The sequence below is a fragment of the Dryobates pubescens genome, chromosome 4 (genome assembly GCF_014839835.1).
Source record: "Dryobates pubescens isolate bDryPub1 chromosome 4, bDryPub1.pri, whole genome shotgun sequence".
In the NCBI taxonomy this organism is placed as follows: Eukaryota; Metazoa; Chordata; class Aves; order Piciformes; family Picidae; genus Dryobates; species Dryobates pubescens.
The window spans coordinates 39128089-39140720 of record NC_071615.1 but is presented as its reverse complement, the minus strand read 5'-3'; the positions used below and the strand labels follow the sequence as shown (position 1 = coordinate 39140720).

The 12632-nt window shown below is 40.5% G+C and overlaps 1 protein-coding gene across 2 annotated transcripts in view; it reads left to right on the top strand.

Annotated features, from left to right (window-relative positions):
- Positions 1-11635, top strand: part of CRPPA (CDP-L-ribitol pyrophosphorylase A) — a 102255-nt gene extending 90620 nt beyond the window's left edge. For both annotated transcript variants that reach the window (XM_054161146.1, XM_054161145.1), the window contains exon 10: positions 11018-11635. In XM_054161146.1, the coding sequence (XP_054017121.1) occupies positions 11018-11122 (105 nt within the window). In that variant the 3' untranslated portion in view covers positions 11123-11635. The remainder of the gene's footprint in view (positions 1-11017) is intronic.
- The last annotated feature ends 997 nt before the right edge of the window (positions 11636-12632 follow it).

The following is a 12632-nucleotide window of genomic DNA, read 5'->3' as shown; positions in this document are numbered from 1 at the left end:
TGATGAGATGGAAGATGTAGGATGGATGGTTTTTTTTAATTGCTTAACGTGTGATTCAAGAATGTTTTCAAATTTCAGTGTGTAACTTGGATTTTATGATTTATTCTGCAGTCAGTCTCTCACAGAAAAATGAAATGATGCAACTCGAGAGCCACTTGCAAGCAACTGGCTACATTCAATTAAGAGTACAGAGTGAGAGAAATCTGTGGTATCAGATGCTTCATGAGTTTACAGGCAACCATTCCCCCTCACTATGTCTCACTGCCCAGAACACTGACACCTGTGTTACTTTGACACTGCTTTTGAGAGAGCAGTTTAAAACCAGTTAGGTATTAGATCTCCTCTCTGTAACTCTGTAGCAGAATACAGAGTTTTACGGTTGAATTTCAGTCTCTGCAACAGCAAAGTAACTGGCTTCATAATACTGTAGTTACTTGGGGTTTTATTTCTGTAACCAAGATTGGAATGTGCCCTTTACCCCACTGAACTGATTTTATCATCCTAAAAGCTTGGAAGCCACAAGACTGGGATGTGAACAATAGCCCACAACATGCATACACATACTTTGCCCCTCAGAATCTGTTGGGTTTTATTTCCTCCCCCAAAGGAGAAGCTTTAAATATGTTTTAGTGAGTTATACAGGGTTTTTTGTTTTTTTTTTCTGAATCATCTCAAATAAATTATCTGCAATCAAGGGGAATGTTTCCCACTAATTAGTTACTGCAGCCCTGTGCTTGTATTTAAGAGTGTTCAGTCTGTAGGAGTTGTAAAAGGTTGTAATGACTGAATAGAATTGCTTACATTGCAATGGATGGAAGCATGCCTATTCTTATTTTGGAGAGCTGCATGTCTATTATGCATAATATTCCCTATGAAGCACCTGTAGGAGGGGAGAAGAGTGTGCTTTATCCTGAAATAATGGGAAAAATGCTCATACTTCCTCTGCACTCATTTTTGGCAACCCCCAGGAGACTCAAACGCATCACTCCTTATTTCCAAAGACCTTCCTACTTCATTACAGTCACTGACTCAAAATTGCCTAGTCTCTCAATAGAACACTGAGAAATTCAATCAGAAATTGTATGAAACAGCTCCTGGACATTTCTGTGCAAAATCCTGCAACCTGTGGTAGCTGAAGCTTTTGTGCCTTGCACTGCGTGTGAGCAACTTAGTTCTTTGCAAGCTGCTGCGTTCCATCTTTCAGTGCAACTGCCAATTTATGTGACCAGTATGTCCTGGGACAGAAAGGAAAAATCCATAGTAGCAAAATACAGGGTGTTAAATTTACCATCAAATACCTGCCTTTTTGCTCTTGCTAGAAGTTGATACGAAGGAGTGCTGGATTGTTTTCTCTGGCCCCTTTAGGTAGGTTTTGTCATATCCTAGGTAAGGTTGGCATAGTGCTCTAAAAGGAAAGAGAAATGTTCAGGTATGTAATATGTACTGAGCTATAATTTTACAAGTGCACTGATGACCTCAGATCTCTCTGAGTAGAAGCTCAGTCTAATCCTTGAAGTCAGTCTAACCCTCTAAGTTAGTTGTACCCTCTAACTCAGTCCTACTGTCTAACTGTCTAACTCTCTTCTTTGAAGATTCCTGCTTCCCCACCCTCCCTCACCCCTCCAGCAGTATGTGACAGTTTCCCTACCAGATAGGGGTTTTTGGCGTGGATATAATTGCTCTTGACATGTCTTTTTGTATTTTGAGGATTTAGATAGTTTTGTGCTTAATCTTTTACACACTGTCATTTTTTCTTTTCCCCTTTCATAGAATCATAAAATGCTCTGGGTTAGAAGGGACCTCCAAAGTTCATTTAGTCCAGTCCCCTCTGCAGTAAGCAGGGACATGCTTAACTAGATCAGGTTACCCAGAGCCCTGTTGAGCCTCGCCTTGAATACCTGCAGGGATGGGTCTTCAACCACCTCCCTGGGCAACCTGTTCCAGTGTTCCACTACCCTCACGGAATACAACTTGTTCCTAACATGCTTTCTCCTAGTTTGTTCTCTCACCACTTCTCTCCATCTCCTCTACATGCATGTTTGGCCTTCTACTTACTGCTGACTATGGCAACTGAGCCCGAAGGTGCTGTGTTTCTCAGCTTGTAATAGGAGAAAAACAGCTAGACTGTGATGAGCCGCTTTTGCTTTGCTGCTAGCCCCACGTCACAGATGCATTCATCTGTGATTCATGGCTGCGCCCTGCTCACTTGGTGCCTGGTGCACTGCAGCAGTCTGGAAATGATTTGCATGATTGCAGTGTTATGTTTTGCAGGAGGCCAGCACTACGTAACCCCTTTTTTCCTCTGTGTGTGTGTGTGGTGGGTCTGCTGTGTATTCCTGGCTGCCTGCAAAACTTAACGCTGCAGCCCATCAAAGTATTTATAGACTCTGCATAGAGCAGGCAGCAGAGGATCCACCACACATATGTGCTGCTGCATGGGAGGCTTAAATCCTACTCCCAGGTGAATTTGTTAGTGCTATCAGATTGACTCAGAGCTCTCTGAAACCAGAGGAAAGACTGGCCACACCTTCCCCTGAGTTCAGCCCAGTCTTAGACTGTGCTTGCAGTGCTGGTTGTCAGAAGAGAAAACAAGTCTGCTGTACCTCAGGAGCATTTCACTTTTCCTTTATTGATAGTAAGAAATATTTTTTCCTTTCCCTTAAACCCCTGTATGTCATGTTTTACAAGGTTACCAGACTGATATCTCATAGTAACATATTTGAAATCTATTCATGCTAATATTATACTCTTACTTGGTAACTTGCTGTATTAAAAGACCACCTGTAAGAAACCTCAGACATGTGATATACCTTTGCAGGCAACCACATCTGTTCAGTGGCTTATTTCTGCCAATATTTTTGTACCAGTCCCATACAGGTGGCGGAATTGGCTGCTAGCACCAGCATTAGGTAGCTTTTTGAACAACCTAAAGGCAAAGATAGTTGATAGACGGTTGTGCTGTCACTACTGGCAGACTCACTCTTGCCAAGAGGTTAGATCAGATAGTGGGAAGTGCTGAATGAAAACTCTTGCTTAAGCTGCAAAGACTGAATGTGCTGAAAAAGTTCTTTATAACATACTCTTCAAACAGTGTTTTGGTCCAGGAATTTTTATTGATTGCTCCGTATGATCATGCTAAGAATTCTTCTTATGGAGGAAAGCAAAAGAAGGGGAAAAAAAAAAGGGCTTGGAGAAGACAAGAACCAAGGAAAAGCCTAAGTCTGCAGGTGACAGAGGCACTGGCATTGAGCTCATGTCTATTCCAAACACCATTTGTCTGCTTTACATCAAAAGGACAACGTTTTGGAGCTAAAGATAGAATAGAACTTTCACTTTCTTCCCAGGCATTTGGGCTTGTGTCTATGCTGGAATCTCATCACCTTCCTGTTGTGATACAGTGACTCTGTGTACAATGAGTAATCTTCCACAAGAATTTTAACCCCAATCCAAAAAAAAGTGGGAGCTGAAGGGTGCCTTAGCCCCCTCACACAAAGAAGGAAACTGAGTTCTACTGGTCACCTACATGCTGCAGGACATAGAGGCAACGCAGCTGGTTTAAAACTGCTTGTTTAGGAGAATTCTTCCTATACCATTCATAGTAGAGAAAGAAATTAGTTCTGTTTGGGGTTTTTTTGTGTTGTTGTTTTTGTTGTGGGTTTTTTTGGGGGGTGGGGGGTGGTAAGGGTGGTGGGGGGTGTTGTTTTGTTTTGTTTTAGCAAAAGAGCAGTTTTAAATCTGTAGCTCTTCGATCAAAACATTCATTCAGGTTAGGGCCATAACCATTATGGACTCCAGAAGATTTAGAAATACTTCTGTCCACAGTGTATTCACACAGTTGTTTTAAATGTTGGTGGTTCTCCACTTTCTTATGACAAACTATAAGAGAAATGGTTGATCAGTGGTGCAGGAGAGAGACAGTTCAGTAGCATGTATTTATGCACAATTTATCTGGGTTTGGGTTGATTGTGGCATGGATATAGAACCATTTAACTGCAGGGAGTAACTCCTATCTACGTGAATTAAGTGGTCTGTTAGGCTGCGTTAGCAGAGTGAATGTTGGTTCTTCCAGTGCCACTCATCTGTTTTCTCAATCCTCACTGCATCCAGAGTATCCTGATTTCTGAATTATTTCTGTCCCAAGGAGCATCCTCTACTGAAAAACTGATTGCATTCTCCTTGTTGAGAAAGAAGGCAAGGCTGTGAACCTGCTGGAGACATTTTATTCAGAGAAATAGTTTTCTAATCTTTTAGAATGATCTGCATATCTTCTTATTGAGGTAAATTGCTTCAATGATATTATGTATGAGGTGTCACTTATCAATAGATTCTTTGGCACATGGATTAAAAAATGTGGTACAGAAGCATTTTAAGAAGAAAGGAATAATTTGTACTGTTCCAGAAATGGAGTTTGCTTTAATATGTAGATGCATGCCACTGCATATCTTGAGCAGGAAAAAAAAGCTTCTTCAGGAATCTACTAGAGAATGCCTCAGAATAAGATTAAACACTAGACCATGCTACACTATTGATTTGTAGTCCATCTTCAGATCATCATTTAAAATGAAAAATAGTAATTGAAGAAGAAAATTTCAAATATTGAGTGGTTTGTGGCTAGTTTCTTTACTCAGTTTCTCTGAGTGCAAATAAAACACTATCAATGTGCGGCACCAGGCAAGTTTTGGAGGCACGTGGTATACCATTATTGTAAATTGCAGCATCCTGTGGAGTTAATAGCAGCTCCTCTGGTACTGCCAGTGTAGCATTTTGCAAGATACTGGCCAGAACACAAATTATTTCAGCCCTTTTCTCTGCCACTCATGCCTTGTGGTGTGCCTGGTATGCATCCAAGCCCACCCTGTGAAAGGGAGCCATGGACATTCTCCATGACAAGGTCCTTCAGCTGGCTCCAGGCTTTTCCTGTAAGGTGGCAGGAATGTGCAGTACAGCACAAGTGCTGGCATGCAGAGAGGTTCATTCCTTTCTCCTCTGTTTTGGTGGGAAAAGTGTTGATGGAGCATTAAGGCCTTTCTAAATGTCCGTGTTTAAGTGGTAGCTACATGTGATTTGTGCTTCATTCGGGGAGGAGGGTGAATAATCTGATCATTGTTCTGTGTATTCTTGATGCACTTGGGTAAGGAGAGAAAGGTACAGCTGTCATTTCCCAGCAATACTTAGGCTACTTCTGTACTGGGAAGTAAAACAGACCAGGGATGGTTCTCTTGTCCTGGGGCTAAAAGACACAGCATGCTACATGTCCATGGGGCTAAGTTCTCCTTTCCCAAAAGAGGGTGGCCTCATTCAGCCTGTCCCAGCCATTGTCTGAGAACATGTTAGCTGGCAGAAGCCAAAACTGTGCCAGGGTGCAGGCTTACAATGGAACAGCAAGGGCAGGGGCATGCCAGTGCATGCCCTGGCTCTCTTTCCATTCCAAATTAATAATGATGTTCCCTAAGTTTAGCAGCATCTTTAAATCATGTTTTCAGGTTTCCCCTTCAGCCACATAATCAGGGATAGCATTACAATTCTATTCATTTTTAAAAGCTGCATCAACTGGAAAGTCAAATTATATTACAGCAAATCAGAGAGCAAATAATGGAATACAGCTGCCTTATTCTTTTGGAGGGATGCAGTAAAAGGCAGAGGTAATACCTGCAGAGGCAGGGAATTTTTTTGGAGCTAAAAAATGGGAGTGTGTGTTTTTCTCAGGCTATGCTTAAACAGAACTAGTACATATATAAATTGAAATGCATGTATGTGAAGGTCTAGCTGGGGAAGAGAATTAAATCCTAAACAGATTGAAGCAAGGAAATGAATTGTTAGGGGAATGTCAGTAAATATTCAGATAGCCTCACAGTTTCTTAAATAAATGCACATTTGTAAAGTATCAGATTGCTTATTCCAAACACATCTTTAACTTTGTCCCTGTAGCCATTCCCAGTCTTATTCTCCAGACCAGAAAACCCCTACAGTCAGTAACTCTACATCAAATAAATTCTGAGTATGAGTTACAACTATTACACAATATGGTTAGGTTGGAATATTTTTACTATTTAATAACAGACAAAGTGGATATTTTATTTTGGAATCAAAGTGCTGTTATGTGGATTTATGGTTTATAAGGTTGGCAGTGTTTCTAAGTACTTTCTTTTCCAAAGTACATAAATATAAAGTGGTAAAAGTTTTGGTTTTAGCTTATAAATGTAGTTAATCATCTGTTCAAACAATAAAAAATTCTATTTACTAATGGCCAAGAAATGTTAGGGGGCTGGGGTTTTTCTTTTTTACAAGAGACTCATTTAAGTCAACTGGCTGAAATGAATAGACAGTGAATATCACAATGGATTAGGGGGGGTCATGGCACACCAGCTGATCATGTGGAACTTCAGTCATTAATCTATTAAAGTCCTTACTGCCTCCCAGTCTTATTTAAAGGTCACAGTCTTTTTTAAGGGTTTTGTGGATGAGGAGAGGAGCTGTTGGTGTTTGATCCACGCAGCTCGTGCACTGCTGTGCACTCCCTGGCTGGTGTGCTGAAGTTTGTCCTCTGCTTGGAATTTGCAGTGCTGAGCAGTGGGTGGGCAGCAAGTAACGTGCGAGAGGTCTTGTGGGCTACACCAGGATTTCTATTGATTGTTCTGTTCTTGCATCCTGTTTTTTATCATGGTTACAATATACCCAAACACGTCAGGCAATTAGACATGTGAAGACCTGGTTCTGCTTGATTATTTGACTTCCTGTAACTAATAATGAGATTTTTGAAAGATTTAGTGCTATGCTGTAGAATATAAAAGAGGATTGGAGGCCTGTGTGTGCAATGGGGTTAGGTGTGGTAGGTTAAATTTGTCCTGGCATCCTTATTGAAGCCTCCCTGTAGGCACAATCAGCTGTAATCAGCACGGGTGCCAGAAATAACATCCCAGTGTCAAAAACATGGGTGTTTTGAGGGTATAGCCAGGGGACTTTTAGTGCTCGCTTGTTTAACTTCCATAAAGACCCATAAGATTCTTTTTCTTTCCTGGTTTGCTGTTGAATGTTGTCATTTTAATTCTTTTATATACTCTTCTTAAACACTGCTGGCATCCAAACTACATAGAGCTACTTTGGAAGAAGCTAAGTAAGTGTCCTTGTGGCATGTTAAAAATAACTGCTTACAAGCGTAGGAATGGCCTAAAGTGAACTAAATTCCCAGCAGGATTCAGAGGAGAGGAAAGAATACTTAAGATACAACTTAATCATTGCACCTACACTTTGAACAGTGTGTTCTCTTTCACTTGCTAGAAGCACTTTTTCTGTTCTTTTTTTCTGATAATAAAGACTAGAAATGATCAACAATAGCTATAAACTGCAAAGGCTATGGCTGCCAGAATCTACAACGATGATTCCTAGCGCAAGAGTCAGTTTTGATTCTCAGAAAGATCCAGGATATACAATGATTTTGAAATTCCTGGAAGAGTCCACTTCTTTGTGTTATTCGCTACCTCTTTCCAGTAAAACTGTGGCTGTGAGAATAAAGCAAGTTAAAACTGGCACATACTTGACCTCTGTGGCACTGACTTCTCCTGCACTCGGAATCTGGCTCGTGGGCTCGGGTGCTGGCTGCTTTTCAGTGAAGAGGTGACCCTGAGATCAGACTGGGACAGTGTAACCAGGAAGGAGCAGCAGCATAAACCTAAAAATCAGTAACCCCTGTGATACACACTTGAAAAGATAGCCCTGCTGAAAGCTTCAGTATGTGCTTCATGATATCATTTAGCCATCAGCTGTAACTGTATAAAATGAGGAATATCTTTTCTATCAAGTATGTCATCTTACTTAAGGCAATGTAAATTCACTTGAGGAATACACTTCTGGTTATTTCTAAAAAGCAGGGTGACAGGGGCCAAGCCGCTCTGACTGTGCCTTATTCCTGCAGCAGTATTGACTGATTTTAAGAAACACAGGAACCAATAAGTTTTCCTGAATAGTGCTAAGAATAATAATATTAATAATCAGATTATTGGAAGTGAAGCAATTGTAAAACTTGCAGATGTGTTTTAATTTGTGTTGCTTATCTGTGTTTCTCTCTTTGAACAAACCGCACTTCCCCAGTTGTCTTCAGTGTGGTTCACAGACCACGTTTCTGTGCGTATTACTGAGCCCCATTGCCTCTGTTAAAAATACTACACACAATTTTTTGCATGTTTTTCCTTAAGAACATGGAAACTAAAGCTTTAGGTTTAGCTTTAGAAAACGCTTTTCCAGTCTGAAGGAATCTTACGGTGTCACTTTCAATCTCTCCTGTGAAAGTTAAATTTCTTTCTCTTGCTTCCTTTTATGTTCAAAAATGTAAATGATTTATTACTGCAAAGGAATGTGTACTGAATCCAGTAACCAGCAGAGGATGTGGAAAGATTTATTGGGAGAAACATTAAGAGCATTCCTGGCCAGGTGTACTTTATTTCTTTTTCTTTTTTTTTTTTTTTGTGGAATGGGGAAAAAAGTACAGACCTCCAGCCAGTTTCAGATATGGGTGGAAGCCCATTTGGAGAACTGCATCTGTAGCTGTGAAGTGCTTCTGGAGACAAATCAAGCAAAAAGCAGTGGGGGGCACACAGAGGCTGGCATTGCTGAATAGCAAGAAGTGGGTTTGTACATCTTGAAAGTGCTTGTGGTGTTTGCTGACTGAGTGGCTGCATGCACATGACTTCCCTAATGTCCTTCTGCATTAGACAGCAATTTAGACCCATGGGAAATGAGGGAGTGGAACCCCTACCAAATCAGTGGATTCTGCTTTGAATCCTCGGTCCATGGCAAAAAGGTACTGGAGGAGCAGGATCTGAGTACACTTCAGTACTCCTCACTCAACTGGACGGGAAGTGTCACTCAGTAAGAACCAACTGTAAAATGTCAACATTTTTACTACAGTTTTTTAGAACACTAATAAATAATTTTACTGCATATTAGAGTATATAACATGAGTTTGTGAGAAGTGTAAACTTCTGGGTTGTTACAGATTGTAACAGCTTGCTTACTTGATGATTTTTTTAAGACAAAATTCTAGCCAAATACTAATACAATTTTTTTGAAGAATGATGAAAGAATCTGGTGTAAATGAACTCTTTCTAATTCTATCCAGTTACCTCTCTGGCACCTTTTCTGTCATTTACATAAAGCACAAAATGAATAAGAGCATTCTCACAGAACAGTTCATGTTGAAAGGGCCTTTAATGCTCATCTAGTGAAATTGCCCTGCTGTGAGCAGGGACATCTTTAACAGGGTGAGGTTGCTCAGAGCCCCATAGAGCCTGATCTCGAGTGTTACCAGGGGTGGGGCTTCTGCCATCTCTCTGGGCAACCTGTACCAGTGTTTCACCACTCTCATTGCAAAACATTGCTTCCTTATATCTGGTTTAAGTCTACTTTCTTTCAGTTTATAACCATCACCCCTTGTCTAATCCATACAGGCCCTGCTAAAAGGTCTGTTCTCATCTTTCTTCATAAGCCACTTTTAAGTATTGGAAGGCCTTAATAAGATTTCCCTGGAGTCTTTTCCTCTCCAGACTGAACACCCTGAACACTTTCTCAGCCTTTCCTCATAGGAGAGGTGTTCCAGCCATCTGATCATTTTAGTGGCCCTCCTCTGGACCCACATCAACATTGAAAGTGTTCCAGGAACACCCTTCCCTTTCTAGTTTCAATTTCATGCAAAACTTGTTAGTCTTGAGCTCCCCTGTGTGTTATCTAATCAGGTAGGTCCTTTCAGCAGTAGCCTTACTCCTTGAAAAACAGGGTTTAAGGTCATGGTTTTATATAAGTCATTGATAGTTTATTCTTTTTCCCTTAACCCACGTTTCTTAAACATCCTTTGCAAATGCTTCCCGGATGCAGCATCTTAAGAATATAGTTTCAAAAAGATAAAAAACAAACTGTTCCATCCTCCTGCCCCAGGCAGAAAGCTGTACTTGCAGCCTGTATGTGGTTCTGTTGTTACAGAACCCTGATGATGCGTTTGCTTGAGCTGTCCAGTAATCTGTTCCATTGTATGCCAGTCCTTATTGTTAAAACAAATTTCCTAGCTTCTTATATCCCAATTTAAGTTCCCTTAAGCCTGTTGCTTTCAATATGGGGAACAGCTCTTGCTTTCTCTTTGTAGCTCCCCTTCTGTATTTGAAACTCTTCTAGATTCTCCCTAGAGTTAGACCCTTCCTTTTCTCTGCCGCTTCACAGAAACCCGAGCCCTTCTGTTTCCTCTCTCAGGGATGTATCCGTGCCTGGATACATCTATTGATATTTTCCCACTGTGCAAATGAAAATGTTACTGGTAGCAAGAGGCCAACCTTTTATAGTCAATACAATTAAGAAAACTTGGCAATTAGACAAAGGACTCTTTCAGATGTGAGCTGGAGTGCTCACTTGGAAGCATGGAATCAAAGTCTTGTTTTATTACTTCTTTCTGTGTTGGTTTCTATACTTGCCTATCAAAACCAGACTATTTTTTAAAGTTATTTGTAACAAAGATCAGCCTACACTACTCAACTCCCAGTGCCGAAATGCCTTTGTGAGTTTATATAGTTTGTGGACTACAGATGGGCTTTGTTGGATGCTTTATGTTACAGGCCTTTAAGAATGGCAGTCAGTGAAAATCCTCTGTTTCATTCCAATGTTTTTAAACCCCAAAGTTTGACTACTTTTTGGGTTATAAAAATCGATTAGGAGGCAAGTGGATAGAATCAATCCTCTGGGTTGGTGTTTTTTGGATGGATGGCATTAATTAAAATAGTTACTGTTTAAATTCTCATGGAGGTTGGAAAATAGATAATACTATGAAATTGTCTCCTCAAATATACAAGTTTTAGAGGTTCTTCTAGTAAGTACAAATAAATGTTGGGGGTGGGGTGGTGGTGTTGAACAATAACATGGTAGTTTTGCATACTTGAAAATTGACTTGAAATACTTACTTTTTCTGCTTTTGTTTACATATTGTTTTCCCCATTCTCTCGTTTCTCTCACTCTCTTATTTTTTGTTTTAATTCCCCAGGACCATTTGCTGCTTCAGGAGACAGTAAATTCCGCTGCTGCTCTTATCATGGCATTAATAAAGGACAGAAATCCGGCACTGATAGGCCAGCTGTTGGTAGCATAAGACCATAAATCATGTGTAGCCTTTGGAAATGTTTCTTTTTCATCATCCTATTCACCAAAGGTCTCGAGTCACTTTACCCTTTGATGAAAACTTTAGATTTATGACATTCACTATGAAGATCTTTTCACAACATATTTTTGATACTTAAAATGCAAGTCCAATACTATGTAGACAGTGTAAAATGAAATACAAATAATTCTGAGATACACTGGGTACACACTGCAAGGAATGATGCTGGAACTTTTTTGTGAGGTACTGATCATTTGAAGAGGTACAGAGGGGACACCAAAGCATTGTCCCTGCTCACTGCAGGCTAGTTAGACTAGATGACTTTTAAAGTCCCTTCAAGCCAGAAAGTTTATCTTTCATGCAGAATTGTGTTTAAGTCATGTAAATGTGTTGTACCTTAGGACTTCATGAATTAAATGTTAAGATTAAATAATCCTAAACCACATTTCATCTTTATATGAAATTATTTTAAAGTTGCTATACCTGGTAGTAAATACAGAGTTCATGATAGCCTTCCTGAAATGCACCCTGCAAGAACTGTTTGAAGGGACAGGTCTCCATCCTTTATGGAATGGAGGGAACCTCAAATCAAAAACCACAGGGTCAACAAGGTGCTAAACTCCAGTTCTCCAGATGCAGTGTGCTATGGCTGTAGCTCTCCTTAGTGCCATCATTCAGAACTAGCTCCAGTGAGTGCTGTATTACATGTATTCTGTGTTTGCATGTGTATGTATATGTGTATGTATGCATGTGCCTATCCATGCTTGAAGGAAAAGGGTTAACATCAAAAACCATGTTTTGCAACCCAAGCTGTTGGTAATGGAGAAAGAGGAAGGTTGTGTTAGCTCGTCTATGAGAATATGATTTTCACCCCTCTCTGTTTGGGATATGCGCATGTTAATTAAAGGGAAGAGAACTGAGTGTTGTGAGTTCAAACATGTGCTACACTGATACTTAGATGGGGAAAATTGGGACAGGAAAGTGAAATGGTGAATGGCTGTTGTGTAGAGTATCTCCAGCTATCACAACCACTAGAAGCAATGCAAGAAGCGTGCTAATCCCTAAGAACACTTGTCCCTCCCTACATATCAGACTCAGGAACTCCAGTTCTCCTGCAGTTTGTGAAGGGGCTGGGTTAATATCTTACCTGCCATAACTAGAATAAGGTCTTAGAGAAGTAAGCCCATAAGAAGTGTCCAGTCAGTCACAGCAAGAGCACTGTCAGTTCAGCAAGTTTACCTCTGAAACCAGTATTCCTTTCCATATTCCCACCACATTCCCTCCCTCCAGTACTCACTCAAAACTTAGGATACCATGGTCTGTGCTTGGTCCCCTTCCCCTTCCTCCTTCCCTTCATCTGACTATCTATATCCCTTTTTGAAATCCCTTTCAGAGGCTGCTGTTGATTGAACTTCCTTTCATTGCATGATACAGTAGGGAGTTGTTAGCTGGCTGTTCTATATCCAAAGCACACATTTTCTTCCACACAGAAGTCTTCCTA